The sequence below is a fragment of the Lagenorhynchus albirostris genome, chromosome 12 (assembly GCF_949774975.1).
Source record: "Lagenorhynchus albirostris chromosome 12, mLagAlb1.1, whole genome shotgun sequence".
Taxonomy (NCBI): domain Eukaryota; kingdom Metazoa; phylum Chordata; class Mammalia; order Artiodactyla; family Delphinidae; genus Lagenorhynchus; species Lagenorhynchus albirostris.
Window position 1 is genome coordinate 48,438,473 of NC_083106.1, and position 25,215 is coordinate 48,463,687.

General features: G+C 40.9%; 1 protein-coding gene across 2 annotated transcripts in view; it reads left to right on the forward strand.

Annotated features, from left to right (window-relative positions):
* Positions 1-209: 209 nt before the first annotated feature.
* Positions 210-25,215, forward strand: part of METTL24 (methyltransferase like 24) — a 120,953-nt gene continuing 95,947 nt past the window's right edge. For both annotated transcript variants that reach the window (XR_009543762.1, XM_060167429.1), the window contains exon 1: positions 210-598. Coding sequence is in view for 1 of the 2 variants with exons in the window: in XM_060167429.1 (XP_060023412.1) it covers positions 281-598 (318 nt within the window). In the remaining variant the exon portion in view is untranslated. The remainder of the gene's footprint in view (positions 599-25,215) is intronic.

Below are 25,215 nucleotides of genomic sequence, written 5' to 3' on the forward strand. Positions count from 1 at the left end.
GTCTGGCTTAGCCGAGCCGCCTGCGTGCCGCCTGCCGTCGCCTGCGCCGCCGGGACCCCTCCTGGCCCGTCGTCCCTCTCCCCTGCCAGCCGGGCGCTCTCGACCGGGCTGGATAAGGTTACGCCGAGGCTTCCTTGGACGGAGGAAGGGAGGCGGGTCCGAGCCCGCGCCCCGGCCCGCGTGGGAGTCGCCACAGTTGGCAGCTCGGCCCGAGGGGCCACCTCCGGGCTGCGGGTCGGCGCGTGCGGGCGGCGGAGCGCAGCCCCGGGCCCGGCCCGCCATGGCGTGGGAGAGGCTACCGGGAAGGGGCTGCGGTGCCCTGCACCGCTGTCTGCTCGGCGCTGCTCTGCTGCTCGGCCTGCGGCTCTGCACGGAGCTGCGGCGCGCCGGGGCCCAGCCCCCGGCCCGCAGCGGCCTGCCGGGCCTGGCCCCCCGACCGCCCGAGCCGCCCCTACCGCCCGCGCCGGCCCAGCGGCGCGGTGCCAGCCGGAGGCAGGTGACGTACGTGCGCAGCGGGCGCCGAGCGCCGCCGGGGGGCGGCGGGAGCGGGACGCAGGAGCCGGGCTGCTGCCCTCCGCGCGGGCGTCCCCGCCGTAAGGTCAGTTGCAAAAGATACAGTCTTGGGCCTTAGACCCGGATCCCCCTCCCGGTCCTCGCTACAGAGCCCTCATTCAATATTCAACCAGTATTTGCTGAGCGCCCACTGTGTGCCAGGCCCCCTGCTATGCGGGCATCCAGGAGGGAAGGACCAAGCCCTGCTCTCAAGGAGCTTATCTTTTGGGGAGGGAGGGCGTGAGCGATTTACAAGGCCAGGAAAAGAAAGTTGTGGTTTTGTTGATGTTTTGTGCCCCTCCCCGTTTTCTCCTTGAGGCCTGGACAAAGCTGGGTGGGTATCCACTGTGAATTGCTTTTCCATTCTACCTTCATCGCGGTGATGAAGATACACTTAGTCGAAATTTCCTTGAATTCCACCGCAGACTTTGGCAGGTTGTTGGGTGTGGGGTGAGAAGTCGAGCCCCCAGCACCACTTAATGGGAAGTTAATTGGAACTTGGAGGACTGTAGTAATAACCGGGGTTTTTCTTACAACACCAACAGTGTTGGTCTCACTCCCTCATTAACTTCTTGGCTCACACATTTAGTCGTTATCTTACTCAATTTTAACCTCTGATTGTTAAGCCTCTGGCCTCCTATCCACCTGTTGGAGCTCCATAATTTACTTGGTATTTGGGAGTGAAAAGATTAAGAACTGCAGGTATGAGCTTGCCTGGTCTTTATACCCATCAACCCTAACAACGTCCTTTGCCTTGCTTTCCCTCTTTTCTTTGAAACATCCTCCCTGCATCCCTCCAGCTTCCCCACCACCCCACTATTGGGAAGAAAGAAAAACTCTTCCTTGGACTCTGCTGCTTTCTTTAACTTCTACCTTACTTTTCAATATCATGTCCACCAATTTCTACTACTGTTTTCCTTTCCCTCACTTCCTCTCCAAGCCTTGCCCTCTGTCTTTCCACACCGCTGCTGTCCCTGTCTAGGCCATCAGTGTTTATCTTCCTGGATAAACTCATATATATATATATATATCTGAAACGTCATTTCCTATGTAAAGTCCTAATTTGCTTTTCTAGAAGAATGTAGTCACTTCTTCATGATCCTAATGCACTTTCCATGATACCATGTTTTGTTAAAGGCTTTTCAACACTCTTTTGCCAAGGGCTTACCAGGTCCCCAGTGCTGCTTCAGGTGCTGGGGACACAATATGAGCTCAGAGTCTAGTGAAGGAGGCACACAGCACAGACATCCAGTACTGTGACCATTGCTATACTTAAGGTCTTGAACTCTGCCTGGGGAGTCAAGAAAGGCTAACCCGGAGGGGACCTTTGACCTAGGATTTGATATTTCTTAGGAGTTCAGGTTTTTTTGTCCCTCTGGATGTCCTCAAATGTTCCATCCTTGGCACCTTCAATCCCACCTTGCACTTGCCCTTTCACATCTGCTCTCAGCCTCCGTTGTTTCCGTTTCACCTGTTCAAGAATCATTCTTAAATGATTAGTCTCAGTCTCCACTTCAGATAACAGAATCGATAACTGGAGCCTGTCCTACAAATGGAAAGGTTTGAAATGCATAGACTCAGAGGGCTACTGGAGAGTAAGTTCAAATCCACCTCCTTTAGGAGGCTGCTGTAGTGATTCCTGCAGGAGATAGTGGTGGCTTAGATAGGATGGTTGAAGTGGAGGTGTGAGAAGTGGTCCAATATTGGATATATTTTGCAGGAAGATGAGAAAGGAGTAGGTTTTTTTGTTTGTTTGTTTGTTTAGTTTTGTGTTTTCGGTGGAGTGGATGGAAATCAGGAGTTTTGTTTTAAACATCTTGAATTTGAGATATCCTTTGGACATCCATGTGGAAATGTCAAATAGGCAGTTGGACATATGAGTCTGGAGGTGGAGGAAATGTCCAGGCTGAAGATAGAGGTGTGGGAGTCATCAGTGTACAAGTGGTCCTTTTAAAGCCATGAGACTGCAGGAGATCATCTGGGCAGTGAGGGTGGCTAACAAAGACAGAGATCTGAGTCTGAGCCCTGGGGCTCAGTTTTATTAAAATTAAATTAAATTAAAAAAAAAGAAACATTCATATGGCTGATTCACTTCACTGTACAGTAGAAAGTAACACAACACTGTAAAACAACTATACTTCTCCCCCCCAAAAAAGGAAATATTTGCATCGAACCTTACATGTTGTAAGCATTCAATAATGGTAGCTTTAATTTTCACTAATCTGTCCCAAGTCTTTAGCCTCAGCCATTTGCTAAATGTCCTTTGTTATAACCTATTTATATTCCTTTGGTTTACACTGATGCTTTTACCCCCATCCTTCTTTCCTATGATTCATGCCCTTTCCACCCTTGAACATTCAGGTCAAGGATCGTGGCCTGGAAACCTTTACTCATCATTCCTACTTCCTTGCTTATCTTTGCCAGTTTGGGAGACAACAGAAGTGCATTCTGATTTGTGAGTTGCTTTGTACGTGTTTTGACCTAATAATCTATTTCAGATTGAATGTTTTGTCTGCACAGTTGTTTGTGATGGAAAGGATCACATTTCCCAAAGTGACCCTTAGTAAATGCTTACTCCCAAGACACCAATAAGTAAAACAAATAAGAATCTTATTATTTCAACCTATTACGTATAACTCTAAGTGTCTTTGGTTAAAAATATATAAGAAAGAATTGAGTGAAAATAGCAATTAAAAATTACTATTTTTAAAGTATTGTTTTAGTTTTTAGCCTCTTAAAGAAAAAAAATTCCCTGGATTTTCTTTTCCCTAGCTACTTAGTTATTTATTTTCTTATTTTCAAGGTATACATTCTAAGCTTCCCAAATTCCTAGATAGTAGAAATCTTGAATTTATTTCATTTTTCCATTATTTCACAGTTGAATTAAAATGTTCCTCAAAACTGGAAAGACCAGTTATCTAATCTGTTCTCCCACTTCTGGGAACAGAGTGCAATGTCCCTTATCTCTCAGGGAACAAGTCTTGTTCCTTTTTAGCCTCCCATCAAGACAAGGTGTAATATAAACTGAATGCACAGTTAAATAATTGATATAATTAAAGTTTGGAAGCTATGTGTTAAACTCCTTGGATCCTATTTTATTTAAATTTTGTTTGTTGTGGATAATGATAAATAATGTTATTTAGGTTCTTGGTTACTTTGCCGTAGGCACCTACCAGATTGGTGAAGGAGAAAAAGTTCCATTCTATTTTGAGGATGGCTTTCTGGGTGGATGAGAACCTGCATGAAATAATTGGGTTGCTGAGTGTTTCTTGTCAACATGCTTCCTTTGCAGGTGTTAGAGGCTCAAAAATTTAGCAATTATATTGCCACTTTAATCATAGCTTATGCTTCTCTCAAAGAAAATAATCTATTATAAAAAAGAGAAGTGAAGTGTAGTTCCGGTATAATTCTTTTCCTCTTTTCTCATCCCCTTCTTTCACCAACCTAAGAAAGAAAGAAATAGCTCTAAATAGTAAATCTTCTTTCACATCAGGGGTTCTAATCTTACAGCATTATGAATTGAGGACAAATGAGACATGATGGATAAATAGTGTCTTATGTGATTACGACTCCCCTGGAACCCATATATTTTTGTATATTACAGAGGCTTTAAGCCTACAAATACCACTATAATTCTATTTCATTCCTTTCCTTTCTTTCTGTTTTCTGTCTGTGTTTCTTTATGGTTTTTCTTTCTTAAACAGACGTTTACTATGATTACATGGGTAAAGTTATTCTAGGGGGCGTTAATAGAGGACTAATGATGGTCTTCATGATTTATGCTTTTTTCTACAATCTTGGGTAGATGTTTCTTTTACACGTTGGCAATCCACCTAAAAGACAGCAGCAAAATATATGTCTCATATGCACAGGAGAAGTACTGTTGACAAAATAATTAATCAGTGGTCTATCTAAGAAAGAAATGGAAAATTTTATTTGAGCCAAACTGAGGATTATAACCCAGGAGACAGTCTCTCAGAGAGCTCTGAGAACTGTTCCAAAGAGGTAAAGGGAGAGGCCAGGATATAAGTGATTTTAGAGAAGGGCTAAGTGCAATCAAGCACACAACTTGGTGAAGGGTTACTATTATTCGTAAGGAACAGATATCTTAGTTAATGGTTTTAGTGCTTTTCTAAGTATGGGAAGATGAAAGAAACTGTGTTCATGAATTTTCTCCTGAAAATATCTATCTGAAGGCCTATTCTGCCGGTTTTCTCAGAGCACAGTGCCTCATCCTGATTTTGCCCACAATTCCTTTCTCAGGGTGTATTGTAGGTCAGTGACTGCAGTGGCTAATAACTTGATTCTTGTAGAACTAGATGGTGGGCAACATTGTTTATTTTACAATCCCCTCCCTTTTGGTCTTAATTTTGACCTAAGTTTGGGAGGCATTTCATGATCAATTTGTCTCACAGCACTAGGAATGCGCATTCCCAGGTCAGTCAGGGATTTCATTGATAGGCTATTCAACATGCTGTTACTAGAGTAGGCCCTGTTAACAATAGTCAAAAGCCTCTGGACTACTTGTCTTACTAGTCTGTTATAGTCTAGGAAATGCTTGCCTGTTGTTGCTTTTTCTTATATCTAGAGTTACACTATTACAATCTGTGATCTTACAGGACTATATATTTGGGCATTTGTTTCAAGTTGCCTCATCATCATTCATTTTATTGGAGGCTCCATCACACATTTGGCAGTACAAGAAACAATTATATTGTAAAATAGGCGGACTACAAGTAATATAGCTAGTAACATTAATAAGGTCCTAAGTAAGTATTTAAGCTAAGAATTTACATTAGTTGAGGCCCAATATCTCCCCAGGTCATCTGACCCAGTCTGTTCTGTACCAGTTGCTATCTTTTAGGGAAATGATATATTAACATTGTACATAAAGTTCACCAAAAAGTCTGCATGTATAAGGTGAGTGGTGGGTCATCGTGACCTTTTACAGGATTGAGAAAGGAAGTTTAACTTCTAAGGAATTACATGGCTGGCTCCAGAAGAAGAAAAATTGATCTTTATGGTTAAGCGGGTATTTCTGCCATTGGGGTGGTCTGGTTAATGTATAATGCAGATGCACAGTGCACGCTGGAAGGAAAGGAGGAGGTCCAAACAGGCAGAGAAAAGAATCTTATGTTTAAATTTTTCTCGTATTGCCTTAAAATATGAATTTTGTTTCATTAGTATTCATACAGGAGACAAGCTTCCTGAAGAAATTTTCTTCTCTCTTATCGGATGTATTTTGCTTGACATTTAATATGTTGGGTAGAAAAGTGACTTCTGAGTCACAGGCCTACAGAACCCAGCAATGTGCTGGCTTGGTTTGTTAGTTACAGATCCTTTGGAACAATGTGTCAGGGGAAAAAAAGTGCTGTTTCCTCTTCTCCTGAAAAACCATATGGCAAAAGTTAGTCTTTCTTCATCACTTCTTGTTATCCTCTTAGTTTTCTAATTCCATGATGGTCATCAAGAAGGAGGAAAAATGGCATAGTATGCCCCTTGATATATCCAACTGCCTTAAACATTATTCTTCTTTACAAAATACTTGAAGGTAGGTTTGAATTGCTTGTAAAATATGGCCCAGCAGTAGTTTCCAGCTACTTAGGTTTCTGCTGTATCCCTACACTTCTGTCCTTCAAGAACAACATTCATTAATCCTCTCACATTGTCCTCAGGAGGCAAAGCATTTTCATTTTAAGCAGTCGTTGAGGGTAATTGAATGTGCTCCAGCAATATGTGGGTGTGAAAGAGCAGTTGCTTAGTTTCGCAAAGAAAAGCAGGTTCTGATGAAAACTTTGATGTGCTGTAGGTGGAGAATAGGCTTCTGCACTCCTTCCAAACCCCGCAGTTCCTCAGAGAGCATTCTGTGGGCAAAGAAACTGCTAATGGAGGCCCCACTGTTTTCAACAATTGGTGGTGGAGATTTTAGTTTTTTTTGTGTGCAATTTGTCCAGTTCATTTTCTCCAAGGAATAGAAAGCCTTATTGGTTTTCTCGAATTGGATTTCATTTTTGGTCTGTGAAGAGAATCAGAGCTGTGTAGTTAAACTGGAGACTGTTAAGAGTGGTAGACATTTGATTTTTTTCCATCTGTGTTATGACACCTTTGGAGTCCTTATAAGGAGTTTGGCTCTTTATTCTGTGATTCATAGAAAGTAACAGGTGCCTGCTTCATTTACCATGAGATGCTAGCGTTGATAAGCTTCTCTAAAAGCAGCCCCTGAGTCCTCTTAGATACCTCACATCAATCCCATTAATGACCTATAGAGTTTTCTGCTAAAACAGGGTGGGAAAATTTGCTGTCCAAGAAGCATTTTTATTCTGCTCGAATGACTGAAACAAAATTGAGTTTTAGCCTTCTAGTCTAGGACCACATGTAATTTAAACTAATAGCAAGGTGGCTTGTTAGTTTATGGCTCAGGGCGGTAAATTGGACCCGTGAAGAATTTTGTTTGAGCCACACGGTGTTTTTAAGTATCTAAACATAAATATCTTCAGATATGACATATAGTGTCCAGTGGAGTCCAGTTCAGCACTGTCTCCCTTTATATTATCTGTCTGATCTGTGAAGGCATTTGAAGTTTCAACCTCTGAGCCAGATGTCAAAATTTGCAATTGTCCAGATGAATGGATAAAAAAGATGTGGAACGTATATTCCATGGAATATTACTCAGCCATAAAAAGAAATGAAAGTGAGTTATTTGCAGTGAGGTGGATGGACCTAGAGACTGTCATATAGAGTGAAGTAAGTCAGCAAGAGACAAACAAATACCATATGCTAACACGTATATATGGAATCTAAAAAAAAAAAAGGTTCTGAAGAACCTAGGGGCAGGACAGGAATAAAGACGCAGACATAGAGAATGGACTTGAGCACACGGGGAGGGGAAGGGTAAGCTGGGACGAAGTGAGAGTGGCATGGACATGTACACTACCAAACGTAAAATAGATAGCTAGTGGGAAGCAGCCGCATAGCACAGGGAGATCAGCTCGGTGCTTTGTGACCACCTAGAGGGTTGGGATAGGGAGAGTGGGAGGGAGATGCAAGAGGGAGGAGATATGGGGATATATCTATATGTATAGCTGATTCACCTTGTTATAAAGCAGAAACTAACACACCATTGTAAAGCAATTATATTCCAATAAAGATGTAAAAAAATAAAACTATTATTTAAAAAAAAATTTGCAATTGTTTTTCCTAAAAAGTGACAAGCGAGGTTAATGCTGCTAAAGCTCAATGGTAGCATGGCACATAAATACTTAAATACACAGAAGCTGAAGGTCTTTTAAGTCATTCCTAGTCAAGAGAGTTGAGTTACCTAAGGCTAGAGTTGGCTATTGGGGAGAGTAAGATTATAGGGGAGTGTACTTAGTTAATACAATATTCTTTTGATTATAAACAAGAAAGATGGACTCTGGCCTAGCTTAAGCAAAAAAAAAAAAAAAAAGAATTAAATAAATGTATTGAAACTTTGGAATTTACCACTGAATTGGAGGAAGAGTTAAATGATCATACTGTTGAGGAGAGAAAGAATAGGTTACTCTAGAATTCCCAGCTTTCCTTGGGCTTCTCCCTCCAGGTCCACCACAGTAAGACTCACCTCCCTCAACTCCTGGGTTTGGTCTCTTAGATACTCACCTTGGGTCAGCCAGCACTAACCACAGGCCACAAATAGCCCAGCAGCCCCTGTCCCTGTGCAGGGAGCCATTTTTAGAGAAAGGAGAGACTTTCTGAGCACCTGGAAATAGAGTGTAGGTCTTTTTTAAAAATAATAATCTCGGAGCTTAGCCTCTGTGCCTCTGTGTGTGTGTATTTCTTTATTGGTTAACTGTTTCTCTATTTAAAACTGTTAAAGATAGCCTTACTTCCAAGTAGCACTCAGCAATAAGTTGGTACCTTGTACATACTTCTGATTTTTTATTCAGTTTGGTATATATACACAAGATCTATACTTAGGCAATATATATTTTTTTGGCCGTGCCACGTGGCATGTGGGATCTTAGTTCCCCAACCAGGGATCAAACCGGCGCCCCCTGCATTGTAAGCAGAGTCTTAACCACTGGACCACCAGTAAAACGTTATTTGTGAGGACTTTTGTGGAGAAGGTAAATATAATCAGTATTCATCCCGTGATCCCCATTAGGGTTCTCAAACCAAAGTTATTAGAATTTTATGTTCTTTGATTTTTTGTCTGTCAGTTCAGAAAGTTACTTTGCAAAAAAGATCTGAAAAATTCTTCAGAGCATCTGAATATTTATAGCCCTTTTTGCAACTGGTTGGTTTGGGATTCTTTAACATATGATTACTTCTGCATCAGGACTCTCTAGGTTGCAAGTGACAGACCCAACTGAAACTAGTAAAAACGGATTGATCGGAAGGGTACTAGGGTAGAACTGAAGAAAGAGCTGCAGAAACCAGGACAGCTCTCGGAACTTGATTATGGACTAAAATGAGTATTGAGTACGTTAGTTATCCGTATTACCCATTACCAAAGGTGTAATGGGTATTTATCATTCTTTTTTGGCCACACCTTTGGATTCCCTTCCTGTGTTTGAGGAATTCTCCACCTTTCTAAGAAAAAGGTAAAAAATAAATTTCCTTGGCCCTAAAGGGCATTCTTGTGACCTGGGCTTTACCATTCACATACACCCGCGTGAGAGTTTGGATTGTACTTCAGAGATTTGAAGAAGCAAGCTTCAGCACAAGGATCACAGAGCTCCAGGTTCTAGCAGAGACATCCAGTGCCTAGGGTGGTGAAATGAGCCATGGAGTCTGTGCCCAGTGGTGCGGTAGTGCGGTCTACGCTGGTGTCCACGGTGGTGTTCCTCCTGCTCTTGAGATTCTGTAAGCTAATAAATCTTTAATTAATTCCTTTTCTACTTAACTAGCCAGAGTGGTTTCTGTTGTTTACAACCAAGAACCTTGGCAGATCAATAAATTAGAGTTGGCAGTTGGGAAGGTTACAGCTGTAGCTTTCCCTCTTCAATTTTGCTTGCTCTATTTAATTCAGATTTTGGAACATGATGATTGGGGTCCAAGTGAACTATGGGCTAAGGGACCTTTCCCTGACAAGATAATAACATTTAGCACCAGATACTAAATCATACAAATCTGCTGACTTATCACTAGAAACACCAAGCCCTTTTTCACGGCACCATTTGTCTAGGGTATCGGGCAGGGGAGGCCAGTTTATGCTGTGATCACAGACAACCCTCAAATCTCAGGACGCTTACCAACAAAGGTTTGTCTTGCTTATGCTGCGTATCCATTGCTGGTTGGCAGGAGTGGGGTGCTGCTCTATGCTGTCTTCATCCTCTCTCTGGACCCCAGTCTGGAACATTGCCTGTCACCTCGGCAGAGCAGTGAGTGCTCTAGAGAGTCTTGCGTGGCATTGTTAAATGCCCTGACCAGAAGCCAGATATAACACTCCTGCTCACAATCCAATGACCAGAGCTGTTTGCTGGGCCTTACCCAGTGCAGGAGGCCAGGGGTCTGCCATATGCTCAGAAGTCAGAGACAGGAACTGTTTGGTGAGCAGCACTTACGGTCACCACACTATGGTAACACTTCAATCATCCGTATCTAAATGGACATCGTCTAGGTCATGTTTCATGCTTGCCATTTCCAGTGCCTCACTGAATCTGCACATTTGGCAGTATTGAATAAAGCATGCGAGGCTCTTTTCAGGGGATGTAGATCTAAAATGAAGCAGACATCTGAATTTAGCAGAACAGTGAAATAAAACAAGACGCGATTTACATCTTATAAACAGTGCTGTGGCATGTCCTGGAGTTTGTTAAGTACAGTGATTCTCGTTGACGTGTTTATGTTAGATTCTTTGTGCAGAGCAATGATGGGATGATGGTCTGCAGTTCTGCGGAGAAAAAGGGCAAGTTATTTGAATAAATAAAGCCATGAGTGTAAATGAACCGAAGGCCTCTGGTGAGATGAATCAAACTCCATGTTTAAATGCATCTTCATGGCAATCGCTTACTCATTTTTAGTTAGAGCAAGCTGAAAGACTTCCAAGCTTGTTTTCAGAATCTGGCCACAAATCAGAGGCAGTATTCATGTTGTATAGTGTTTGCTATTGCGCACAATGACAACAGTATTTTTAGTTTATTTTCCATCTACTTTGAGTGCAGCACAACAAATCAATTTAAAATCCTAATTAGGGCTTCCCTGGTGGTGCAGTGGTTGAGAGTCCGCCTGCCGATGCAGGGGACGCGGGTTCGTGACCCGGTCTGGGAAGAACCCATATGCTGCGGAGCTGCTGGGCCCGTGAGCCATGGCCGCTGGGCCTGTGCATCCGGAGTCTGTGCTCCGCAACGGGAGAGGTCACGGCAGCGAGAGGCCCGTGTACAGCAAAAAAAAAAAAAAAAAAAAAAAAAAACCCTAATTAGCAAAACACATGCCTATTGAGTGCAGAAGGATTCAGTCACATATGGAAGGAGACCTCTTCTTTCAGCAATTTTTGGGGTAGAATATAGAGAAGCCAAGTAACGCGTGAGATCCTAGGAGACTTATTTACTTGTATTTGCAAATGTCATGAAAACACTTCATTATGATGCATCCTCACCTCTAAGATGGGCTCGTAATTTTACACTTGAGGTCAGAAGTTTAAATTCTGCTCCCCTACTTACTGGATGTGGACAAGTGGCATACCCTGTCTGAACTTTAGTTTCCTCCTCTGTAAAAATGTAGTAGTACTTAACTCATGAAGGTTAAAGGAGAGTGAGTAGGTGAAAACACCTGGCCTATGGAAATAGTCCTGTAAATGAAGATTGTCTCTGTTCAGCCTCGTATTGCTGGCTGTGACACTAGCCCCTGAATCTCAAAAAGGTATAGGCACGTGTGTCTGTGTGGTGTAAAGCACAATATTCATTGGAATTTTTAATACTTCTTTTATTATTCTTGAAATTTAAAGCATATATAATATGCTGAGCCATCAGAGGTGCTGGAATGAACATAGATGCAAAGATCCTCAACAAAATACTAGCAAACAGAATCCAACAGCACATTAAACGGATCATACACCATGATCAAGTGGGGTTTATTCCAGGAATGCAAGGATTCTTCAATATACGCAAATCAATCAACGTGATACACCATATTAACAAATTGAAGGAGAAAAACCATATGATCATCTCAATAGATGCAGAGAAAGCTTTTGACAAAATTCAACACCCATTTATGATAAAAACCCTGCAGAAAGTAGGCATAGAGGGAACTTTCCTCAACATAATAAAGGCCATATATGACAAACCCACAGCCAACATCGTCCTCAGTGGTGAAAAACTGAAAGCATTTCCACTAAGATCAGGAACAAGACAAGGTTGCCCACTCTCACCACTCTTATTCAACATAGTTTTGGAAGTTTTAGCCACAGCAATCAGAGAAGAAAAGGAAATAAAAGGAATCCAAATCGGAAAAGAAGAAGTAAAGCTGTCACTGTTTGCAGATGACATGATACTATACATACAGAATCCTAAAGATGCTACCAGAAAACTACTAGAGCTAATCAATGAATTTGGTAAAGTAGCAGGATATAAAATTAATGCACAGAAATCTCTGGCATTCCTATACACTAAGGATGAAAAATCTGAAAGTGAAATCCAGAAAACACTCCCATTTACCATTGCAACAAAAAGAATAAAATACCTAGGAATAAACCTACCTAAGGAGACAAAAGACCTGTATGCAGAAAATTATAAGACACTGATGAAAGAAATTAAAAATGATACAAATAGATGGAGAGATATACCATGTTCTTGGATTGGAAGAATCAACATTGTGAAAATGACTCTACTACCCAAAGCAATCTACAGATTCAATGCAATCCCTATGAAACTACCACTGGCATTTTTCACAGAACTAGAACAAAAAATCTCACAATTTGTATGGAAACACAAAAGACCCCGAATAGCCAAAGCAATCTTGAGAACAAAAAATGGAGCTGGAGGAATCAGGCTTCCTGACTTCAGACTATACTACAAAGCTACAGTAATCAAGACAGTATGGTACTGGCACAAAAACAGAAATATAGATCAATGGAACAGGATAGAAAGCCCAGAGATAAACCCACGCACATATGGTCACCTTACCTTTGACAAAGGAGGCAGAAATGTACAGTGGAGAAAGGACAGCCTATTCCATAAGTGGTGCTGGGAAAACTGGACAGGTACATGTAAAAGTATGAGATTAGATCACTCCGTAACACCATACACAAAAATAAGCTCAAAATGGATTAAAGACCTAAATGTAAGGCCAGAAACTGTCAAACTCTTAGAGGAAAACATAGGCAGAACACTCTATGACATAAATCACAGCAAGGTCCTTTTTGACCCACCTCCTAGAGAAATGGAAATAAAAACAAAAGTAAACAAATGGGACCTAATGAAACTTAAAAGCTTTTGCGCAGCAAAGGAAACCATAAAGAAGACCAAAAGACAACCCTCAGAATGGGAGAAAATATTTGCAAATGAAGCAACTGACAAAGGATTAATCTCCAAAATTTATAAGCAGCTCATGCAGCTTAATAACAAAAGAACAAACAACCCAATCCAAAAATGGGCAGAAGACCTAAATAGACATTTCTCCAAAGAAGATATACAGAGTGCCAACAAACACATGAAAGAATGCTCAACATCACTAATCATTAGAGAAATGCAAATCAAAACTACAATGAGATATCATCTCACACCAGTCAGAATGGCCATCATCAAAAAATCTAGAAACAATAAATGCTGGAGAGGGTGTGGAGAAAAGGGAACCCTCTTACACTGTTGGTGGGAATGTAAATTGATACAGCCACTGTGGAGAACAGTATGGAGGTTCCTTAAAAAGCTACAAATAGAACTACCATATGACCCAGCAATCCCACTACTGGGCATATACCCTGAGAAAACCATAATTCAAAAAGAGTCATGTACCAAAATGTTCATTGCAGCTCTATTTACAATAGCCCAGAGATGAAAACAACCTAAGTGTCCATCATCGGATGAATGGATAAAGAAGATGTGGCACATATATACAATGGAATATTACTCAGCCATAAAAAGAGACGAAATTGAGCTATTTGTAGTGAGGTGGATAGACCTAGAGTCTGTCATACAGACTGAAGTAAGTCAGAAAGAGAGAGACAAATACCGTATGCTAACACATATATATGGAATTTAAGAAAAAAGAATGTCATGAAAAACCTAGGGGGGAAACAGGTGTAAAGACACAGACTTACTAGAGAATGGACTTGAGGCTATGGGGAGGGGGAAGGGTAAACGGTGACAAAGCAATAAAGAGGCATGGACATGTATACACTACCAAACGTAAGGTAGATAGCTAGTGGGAAGCAGCCGCATAGCACAGGGAGATCAGCTCGGTGCTTTGTGACCACCTGGAGGGGTGGGATAGGGAGGGTGGGAGGCAGGGAGACGCAAGCGGGAAGAGATATGGGAACATATGTATATATATAACTGATTCATTTTGTTGTGAAGCTGAAACTAACATACCATTGTAAAGCAATTATACTCCAATAAAAAAAAATAAAAAATAAAAGCTAAAGTAAATATTAAATTTTTGTTAGCATTTTTATTATAAACTTATTCCTCATGTAACTCATTTATTATAAAATTGTTAAGACTTACTTTTTCATATAAGTTTGTGATTTTTTTCTCTTAAATCCAGTTACAAATATCTTTTACAACATTGCTCTGTTAAATAATTTTCGTCCATGTTAGGGTTGACTGTATAAAATGTGTTTCCAAGCTTTCAAAATACAATTTTCACTGAAAAGAATGTTTATAAATCTCCTATTAACTGCCGCTTACTGTAACTCTGCTGCTTCTTTAGTTCAGGAGGGGCCACTGGAGTAATTGTGGGTGAAAGAGCTAATTGCTAAACTGTTTTTCTGGTTCTGTCTTCCACATTTTAGTCTAATAATTAAGTGCGTATTATTCTACTTGGTACTTTGTATGCATTTTATTATTTTTATTTATTTATTTTTTTGCGGTACGTGGGCCTCTCACTGTTGTGGCCTCTCCCGTTGCGGAGCACAGGCTCCAGACACGCAGGCTCAGCAGCCATGGCTCACGGGCCCAGCCTCTCCGCGGCATGTGGGATCTTCCCGGACCGGGGCATGAACCCGTGTCCCCTGCATCGGCAGGCGGACTCTCAACCACTGCACCACCAGGGAAGCCCAATGCTAGTATTCTTTCACTCAATTCTCACAAAAAATCTGCAAGGTAGGAATTGTCCTTATTTTTCAGATGAGGGAGCTGAGGCTAGAGACATTAATAAATGTGAGTAAGACATAACTAAAAGGGATGGGATGAAGGTTTAAACTCACAATCCGTGACTCTTTCAATTTGCCCAATGAAATGGGCAGCTAACAACCAAGTCTCACGTCAGATAGATCATTTACCAGCTGAAAATTAAAATCTTCATGTAAACAAAAGACACCACAGAGTTAAAAGGCAAGTCATAGGCTGGGAGAGGATATCTGCAATGCATATCACAAATAAAGGATTAATATTTCAAAGTTTAAAAAAACCCAACAAAACAATAAGAAAAAAGATAAACAACTGAACAGTAAAACAAACAGGGCATTAACTAGGAGTTAACAGAAGAGGGAACCTGGAAGACATACATATATAACACATATATAACTATCAAATAACAATATAATATAATATAATTATAATATGGAAAGAGAGAGTGTGAGTGCAGAGAGATGATAAATCCTACCAATAAGCAGAATAAGCAAATCAAAACACAGTGGGATTATTTTCACCCCCAGTCATATTGGAACAGTGCAAAATGTCTGATAAAACAAAGATTGATAAGAATGTTGAGGAAAAGGAACTCCTTACTAAACTACTTTATCCAAAGTAGCTCCCTATCCCAGTTGCTCTTCTAATACCTTCTCTTATTTTCTCTATGGCATTCCCACTCTCTGATATTTTTTCCTTCTCTAATTCTTGTTTGCAGTTTCATCTCCTATGAAGGTAGGGGCTCATCTGTTCTGCTCACCACTCTATCCCCAGAGACTATGATAGCATTAGCACAAAGCAGGTGCTTAGTAAATAGGGCTGAAAAACGGTTATTTCAATCCGCTGGGGTACTAGACCAATGTGTTTGAGGAACATTTGGATCTTTCAAGAGCTTTTCTAAAGCCCCCTCCAGATCTCTTAATTTCTCAGTCAGGGTTTTACACCACAGACTCTTGGAACAGAGCTCCCAGTCTTGACTTTGCTTCAGACAACAGTGACTATACTACAGAGATTTGAAGCCACATCCAGCCTGTACCTGTTTTTGTATGGCCCATGAGTAAAGAATGGTTTTTATAAGATAAACATTTTCAGTTGACTTGATGTTAGGAAACACTGACTTTGAACCCCAATGAAGCAAAATACTATCCAAAAGTAATATAGTATATCTATGTTACAAAACATTCTGCACAATTTTTATTATATGTTGAATTTTATCAATAAAAATGTAGAAATTTATCTTCTCTCTTATTATGTAAGAATCTACTTAATATCCTTGATTTTGCCTCTTGGCTCTGCAAGGTCTAAAATATTTACTATCTGACTCTTTACAGAAAACATTTGCCAACCCCTGCTGTGGAAATAGCCTCAGGGCAACCTACACTTGCCTCAGTCGAGTCCAGGAGACTCTTGTGCTAGAGTTTTGCCATCCTCAACATGAGAAGAATGGTCCTAGGCTTCCAACAGGGATACTGAGAATATGTTTTGGTCCTCTGTAACCATTCATGGGAATGTCATCATAGTTATCCAAGGTCTTTGTTTTGAGACCACTGCCATGCAGTGAATGTTAAAATGGTTTAAATCCTGGTGTTTGCTTACTGCTGCCTGTTACCCACCTTTTCTAACACACATGTAGATTTGTTGAGATTATATTGTGACAGTCAGATGACCATATTTTTTCCAGCTTCTGGGTTCACTCTTTGTTTAATACTTAAAATGGTTTGAGCCGTGTGCTGTGAGAGGTCCAGTACCTTTCCTCCCCTCAATGTTCTGATAATATCTGGGGCTTACATTTTCTGATCACTCTCCTAGCTAAGTGTTTTACCTCTGGCCACTGCTGTCTCCTCTCTGTTCTGCTCTGCCCACTTCTTTTATCCCCCAGAATGATGCAGGCATTAGTGAAGGTCTTAGGGTAATAGAGATGTCAGTGAAGTTCCAAACAAATTCAACTTAAAATTGATTAAAGATTTCTTGCCCATTGGGAATTTCTTACTGGCTGTCTTTTCTTCTTAGGCTCCTATACCATCGATCCTGCCTTCTCTTATCTACACATCAATCCCTTTCTTCCATTTTTCAAGCCTTCAGACCATCACTTCCCATCCTATTCTCTTGAACTTACAGCAAACAAATCCCAAATGCATGTCATTTTCTTACTCAGGCAGTTTAGTTTTCTCCTCTCCTTCCAGGCCTGGCATAGAGATGAATTATACCACTCTGGCAGGAAAGCAGAATTGGTTGCAATCAGTGTTTGTTTTAAAAAATCATGTTTCCTGGGCTTCCCTGGTGGCGCAGTGGTTGAGAGTCCACCTGCTGATGCAGGGGACATGAGTTTGTGCCCCAGTCCAGGAAGATCCCACATGCCGCAGAGTGGCTGGGCCCGTGAGCCATGGCCTCTGAGCCTGCACGTCCGGAGCCTGTGCTCCACAACGAGAGAGGCCACAACAGTGAGAGGCCCGCATACCGCAAACCAACAGCAACAACAACAACAAAAATCATGTTTCCTACATCCTCTCTACTATTAGACAGTCTGTATAATGTGCTCAGCACAGTGCCTTGGATGTGTGTAGTAAGCACTCATTACCTGTTGATTGTGCCAGCTTATGTCCAGTGCTGGTCCCCTCATCCTGGCTGTGGCTACTGCTGTTTTGTGATATAGGGGAAATATATTACTAGTGACATTTTGGGAACAGTAATATGTTGCTTCATGCAGAACTTCCTTTTTCCTTCATACGTGTCTTCATTACTTCCTTTGGCTTTTGGGGTCCCTGGTGAACTATATTTCCTTCTGTCTGCCATGGAAATTAGTTTACATAGAGGGTGCTAACTTGAACTTTAGGGTTCAAGAGTGCCTAGAAATGGCACACCTAGGAACATACCCAAGAGAATTGAAAACATGTTTGCACAAAAGTTGTTTGAATAGTATAAATGAATGTTCACAGCAGCACTATTCATAATAGCCATAAGTTGGAAACAACCCAGATTTCCATTAAATGATGAATGCATTCACAAAATGTGGTATATCTGTATGGTGGAATATTATTCACCTATAAAAAGCATGAAGTCCTGATACATGCTATGATGTGGATGAACCTTGAAAACATGATAAGTGAGAGAAAAAAGTCACAAAAGGCCACATGTTGCATCACTCCATTTTAATGAAATAACCAGAATAGGCCAATCTATAGAGACAGGAGTAGATTAGTGTTTGCTAAGGGGCTGGGGGAAGAGGGGAATGTGAAATGGCTGCTACTGGAAATGGTTTTTTTTTGCGGTGATGAAAATATTATGGAATTAGTGGTGATGGTTGCCTAATCCATGTATATGTTTAAAAGCCACTTAATTGTTCACTTAAAAATGGTAAATTTTAGGGTGTGTGAATTATATCTCAGTTAAAAAAAATTCTCAGAAGCCCATGGAATAAATGGCAGGTGTGAAACCACATGCTTTGCTCTGTCTGGATAAAGGTAAATTAACTGTGAGAGAGCCCTGGGACCCCAGCCTGATGGTGCTCACTAATTGGCATGGGTGTGCTCAACAGAAGGGCAGAGTCCACATGCTTGCTTCTCTAGGAAGTACCTGGCTTGGCCTCTCAGGAGTGGTCACTTGGCTACTGGTGAACTGCATGGTGCTCACTCTCCCATCAGCTCCCCAGGCGTGGCAGACGCATTGCAGAATCAGACACAAGCAGCCGTACATTAGGAATCCAGGAGCCGGCTGTTTACCAGATAAGGGGGAAGCTGAAGCTGCCATCACTGTGAGCTTGCTGGCCTCCTAGTGCATCAGTTTTTTTGTGCAGAGCTCTGACCCAGAGCACCAGGGGTTTGTCAAAAGAGGTGGCCGAGCATGGGTCAGCCCACTGCACCTCTTCTAGGAGTGAGTTCTTCTGCTTAGGACTTCAGTTACCTTGGCTCTTTTTCTCACTTTCACCCACAGGACCCTTGTCACCTCATTCATAATGACTTGTGTGCAGGGAGCATCTTATACATTTTGGAGGGCATTTGTGTTAAAGGGAACAGCAGTTATACCAATACCTTGCTTTTATACAACTCTCCCCACCTTCCAAAGGCTTGCTCTGATGTTACCCCAAGTGGCTCTCATAGTAGCTTTATAAGTGAGATGGCTGTTATTTCCATCCCACCAAGAAAGAATCTGTTTAAATAATTAGTTCAAGGTAAATAGAGATTATAACCCAAGTTGGCTGAGGTCATATTTAGTATTGTTTCTACTATATACTATGGCTACCTCCATGCTGAAGTCTGGATCTCAGAAAAATAGTTGACTATTGTAGATGTTAAGTTTGATACAAAGACTTCTTAGATATTTTCCAAGTCAAATAATGTATTTTAACATTTTTTTTTTTCTTTTTGCGGTACACGGGCCTCTCACTGTTGTGGCCTCTCCCATTGCGGAGCACAGGCTCCGGACACGCAGGCTCAGCGGCCATGGCTCTCGGGCCCAGCTGCTCCGCGGCATGTGGAATCTTCCCGGACCCGGGCACGAACCCATGTCCCCTGCATCGGCAGGCGGACTCTCAACCACCGCGCCACCAGGGAAGCCCCAAATAATGTATTTTAAAGCTTACTTTTAGCTATTTTATCAGGTTGGAATTTTCAAGCATGCCTGACATTACTTAAGAACAAATTTGAACTGATTATATAATTATGATAGGTCATGTTCTTTTGAATAGTGAATATTCATTTTGTACAGAAATAGTAAAAAATGGCTTATTTAACTAATGTGCACTTAGAGGACATTAACCTCAGTCAGGAGCAGACAGCTCCTGAGTTTTGAAACTGAGTTTTGAAACTGAAGTGCTTGAATTTCTTTGGGTACCCTGGATACAGAGAATTGTTTTGGAAAATCTGAGTGCCTAGGCCTTCCTCCTGGACAGAGAATGTTCTTACTTATAAAAGCAAACCACCAGCACAGATCGGAGCCTGTTTAACACATACAACATTGTATCCTTCCTTGTTATGAGTACTATCTCTGTGTATAATTTGTTATTTTAAAAATATAGGCAAGCCAGGATGCTGATAATTAAAATAAAGGCACATATGTTTGGTCAAGTCATTAACCTAATAGGAAAAACAGAGCAAAAGTTCTCTTAAGGTTTTAAAAAAAGTTTCAGTAACAAAACCATACAAGAGTGGGAGAGGACTTCCCTGGTGGCGCAGTGGTTGAGAGTCCGCCTGCTGATGCAGGGGACAGGGGTTCGTGCCCGGTCCAGGAAGATCCCACATGCCGCGGAGAGGCTGGGCCCGTGAGCCATGGCTGCTGAGCCTGCGCGTCTGGAGCCTGTGCTCCACAACGGGAGAGGCCACAACAGTGAGAGGCCTGCGTACCGCAAAAAAAAAAAAAAAAAAGAGTGGGAGAAGTGGAGTAAGGGAAATTGGAAATTTAATTTTCTGTGTCTTTTATTGGAGGAGTTCTTAGATTATAGTTATTTTGAAGCCAAAAATTTTCAATTTAAAAATAGAAGTGAAGAAATAGGAACAGATTGGAGTTTGGAGGAAAAAAAATTAGAGCAAAAAAGAGAAATATAACAGGAAGGCTCTGTACAGGGAATGCTTGTCTTCAGCTTCTCAGATTTCCTCAGGATTGTGTAGACAACTAGTGAGGTGAAGACTAGAATCAAGTTCAGAACAATGAGCCTTCACAATTTTTGAGTTATGAAAATTTGATGAAAACAATTAGATGAAAGCTATGGATAAGCATTCCAGAATACTGAACATCTGTTTGCATACACATTTGTTTACAGTTGATTTCAGGGGGTTCATGGGCCTCACAAAAATTCTTCTTTTGAGAGTGGATCAGAATCATTCATGGCGTTTTCAGAATACAAATGCCTCAGCCTCCCATACCCCAGACCTCCTCCCTGAGGGAGGCGTGAGTGCTGGGTTAAGACAGGTTCCATTATGGTTGGGACGGTTGATTCCTAAAGTTGGGATAAATGTTTCAATAACTAGTGTTCATCTCTAACTGAGGGGTGCCCCCGTGTGATGGGCTTTTGTCTGCTGGAATCATCTCACTGCTGGCTGGGCTGAGCTTCCTCAGAAGGTGGAACTCGGAGTCCTGGTTAACAGCCTGTAGAGTCGGGACCAGCCCAGGTGAGGCCTGGTGTTGAGATATGGTGCTGAGAGGTATTACCAATCCTACTGATGGCCTCTTCTGCTCTCCGGGGTCTCAGGCTACACCTTGAAGAGGAGCCAGGTTTTGTTTTCAGAATAGCAGCCAATGGTTCCTCCCTGGTATTGATTTTTATGTTTTTTCATTTGTAAATAAGTGTGTGTTCCATGCTGTTAAAATATTGAATGCTAAAAAAAATTTTTAAGGCAGAAAAATTCATAGCCTCTTGAGAAGCTTATGTTTATTATGTTATGGGTCATCTCTTCCAGTCTTCTGCCTTGTTTACAGTCCTGCTTTATGTTTATATTTCTCTAGCTATTCACCATCGTTAGTCCAGCATCTAAGCTAATTGGTAACGTTGCACTCTCTAACTATGCACTTATGGAATCTCTAAAACGATATAATTAGCAAGTGGGCCCATATCCATAGTCACCAGTTGACAGTAATTGGTTAGTTACATAGAAGGTGGTTAAAATAGAGAATCCCCAAAAGTATACACACAGCCTATTTTAACTTAAAACATGTGCAAGTGCATTCTTTTGCCAGTCTTTTGTTCTGAGTATGAGCCCCTGCTGGAGTTCTGGTCTCTTGCAAAAACCCATGAACTGCATAACCCACCATTTTCAGTTTTGGTTTCTTTAAAGTAGAGCAAGAATTTGACACTTGTGAAGCAATCTGAGTGCCGAACATCTCTAGATTTTAGTGATTTTGTTATTCTCTTTTACAGTTACTTCACCCATGCCTAACCCGCAACAGTATTTAAAAATAGCACCTAGCTTTTCTCGACTTGGTTTTTATAGAAAAGAGAACCCGTTTTCTTTCTGTGCACAATTTCATCATTTTACGTAAATTTTAATTAAATTATATAATTTCAGTAACTTGTACAACTGATATAAACTGGTTTGGGAACAAATCAAATGACTCCTGGTAAAAATATGACTAAACTGGTAGCAGCAGGAGTACACAGGTAAATACTGACAACAAAGAGTAACCCCCTCTCGCCGCAACTAGAGAAAGCCCACCCTCAGCAACAAAGACCCAACGCAGCCAAAAATAAATAAATTAATTAATTAATTTAAAAAAAGAGGATCTACACAGCATTGTTATACAGATTGAATGATTAGAACTAGATCAGGGCAGTTATGAGCAGAAGGTCAATCTCTACAAGGCTCTGTGGAATCAACCTCCCATGGCAAACATAGTTTTCACCTTTACCTGAGCATTTAATTTTTCTGCATTTAACAAAATTTACAATAACAAATATTTATAGTTTCAAGGTTACATGCCAACAATCTTTAGAATTATGAAAAAAACGTTCAATTTTATAGAAAAGCTCTGTGCTCTTTTTAACAAATAGATTTGGATAAAAGCTAACTGTGATTTCAAGATATAGAATATGTACAGATTTAACTGAAATTTTATAACCAGTATATAAATATTAATTAACCTTTTTAATCTATCAAAACAAATGTTAATTAAAAAAATTTTTTTTATATCCCCTCCCTCTTGCGTCTCCTTCCCACCCTCCCTATCCCACCCCCCTAGGTGGTCACAAAGCACCTACCCAGCTGATCTCCCTGTGCTATGCAGCTACTTCCCACTAGCTAGCTATTTCACATTTGGTAGTGTATATATGTCAATGCCACTCTCTCACTTTGTCCCAGCTTACCCTTCTATCAAAACAATTGTTAATTTTTTTTACCTTCAGAATCTCTAAATTTTTTCTTTTGATTTAACAGAATTTTTTTTTTTTTACATTGTATGATTCCGTTTATGTGAAATGTCCAGAATGGGTAAAGCTCCAGAGATACAATGTAGATGGATGGTTGCCAGAGGTGGAGGAGGGGGAAGTGAAAGTATAGGCAATGTTATCATCTGTACCTTTATCCACCTTTGAGCCTGTGTCCTAGATCCCATTTCTAACTAGGCTGACAGTGTCACCTGTAGCCTCTTAGCTTCCCCACATCCCATAAATCCTAAGCTCTGATGACTCCACTTTCTTTGATTAATGGCTTTCAGGAAGGATTTTGCTTCTGCTGGATGGTGACAAATTGTGGGATGGACTGAGGTCACAAAATCTGTTTTCTCTTGTGGGTTCAGTGAGGTTTGAACCCAAGTCTCCAGAGATGAAAAATTACTTCTTTAACCCACGACATCAGGAGCCTCCCCTTAATCTGCAGGATCTCTGAATATTTTTTTAAAATTTTTATTGGAGTATAGCTGATTTATAATGTTGTGTTAGTTCCAGGTGTACAGCAACGTGAATCATGTATACATATACATATATCCACTCTTTTTTAGATTCTTTTCCCATATAGGCCATTACCGAGTATCGAGTAGAATTCCCTGTGCTATAGAGCAGGTCCTTATTAGTTATCTATTTTATTTTTTTTGCGGTATGTGGGTCTTTCACTGCTGTGGCCTCTCCCGTTGCGGAGCACAGGCTCCGGACGCGCAGGCTCAGTGGCCGTGGCTCATGGGCCTAGCTGTTCCGCAGCATGTGGGATCTTCTCGGACCAGGGCACGAACCCGCGTCCCCTGCATCGGCAGACGGACTCTCAACCACTGCGCCACCACGGAAGCCCTACTTATCTATTTTATATATAGTAGCGTGTATATATCAATCCCAATCTCCCAATTTATCCCTCCCCGCCTTACCCCCTGTTAACCATAAGTTTGTTTTCTACATCTGTGACTCTATTTCTGTTTCATAAGTAAGTTCATTTGTATCATTTTTTTAGAGTCCACATATAAGTGATAGCATATATTTGTCTTTGTCTGACTTATTTCACTTCGTATGGTAATCTCTAGGTCCATCCATGTTGCTGCAAATGGCATTATCTCATTCTTTTTATGGCTGAGTAATATTCCATTGTATATATGTACCAAAACAAACGTTAATTTTGAATGAAATGGCTTAAATTCTCAATAATGCTTTCTTTCTTTTTTTTTCAACAATGCTTTCTTAAAGTTTCTGTCGGAATTCCTGCTAAACTTCTTGTCATCTGTGTTTATTTTAATTTGAATCAAAGACATTTAAGGTTGATAATAATTTATTTCCACCTCAATAAATAGTATTTATATTTAGCTAGATTAAGATATTACTATAAAGCCCAGCTAGTGAATTTCCCTACTTTCTTCAAAAGTAATAAATTGTCCTTAATCCTAAGAATGCTATCATGTTCTTTCCTCCCTGGCATTTAAATCAATGTAAAAATGTCCCTTGGAATAATATCTCTGGGGGACTGCCAAAGAAATAAAACACATGGTGTCCTCACAAGGCTTGTAGTCTGGTTTGAGAAACAAGATTGACACACTTGAAACAAATTATAGCAAACATCTGATTTAGTATAAATGAAAAGTACAAGCAATAGTTGCTGAAGATCCAGCTTTGCATAGTTTATTTTGTGTATAGTAGAGGCTTGAGTGATTAGGAAATTTGGGGGAAGTATGTGGGACTAAAACTGGATCCAGAAGAATAAGTGGAATTTGAACTGACTAGGGAATAAGGGAGAGAATTCTGGGTAGGAGGGAAAAGGCCTGGCCTGGCATGTTAGGGGCAAGATGCTTTTAGGAAACAGACCAGAGAGTAGGATCTGTTTTGTAATCAGTGTCCTTATGGTCTTTATCTGAGCACTTCCTAACTTCCCTGAGTCTTGTCTTGGCAATGAATTGTCATTGGTTACACTTCCTTTTTTTCCTTATGGGAGAATCTCCGTAAGACCAATCATCCATTCTAGCCTACCGTTCAGTCCTTGACGGCATGGCATTGGGAAGGTTCTGTGGGGATGCATTTATAATAATGATAACCATCTTTTACCCAGTGCCTTTTAGGGAACTGTATCAGTCAGAATAGGCTAGGTTATACTGCAGTAACAAACATCATCAAAATTTCAGTAGGTTAAAAGAAGAAATATTTATCACTCATGCTATATTCCCAGTGTGGGTTGGGGAGGGAGGTGAGAGGCAAGATCTCACCTTCTTGCTGTCATTCAGGGACTCAAGATGCCCTTGCCTCAACTTAGATATACCATTGCCATTCATCAGAGAGGCCTGAATCTTTTCTGATCCTCCTTTTTAACTCACTGAGGATTCATCGTCCATGACATTTTCAGAGCCACTGGTGAATTTTTTAGTATATTCCACATCTTATGGATGAAGAATTTCGTAAGTTTGTTACCCCTTGCATCAATGAGTGTGTAAGTGCAAGACAGCCATTGTGGTTTTCACCTGGGAATCCCTTCTAAGTTGCTATTGGGCGTAAAATGTCTAT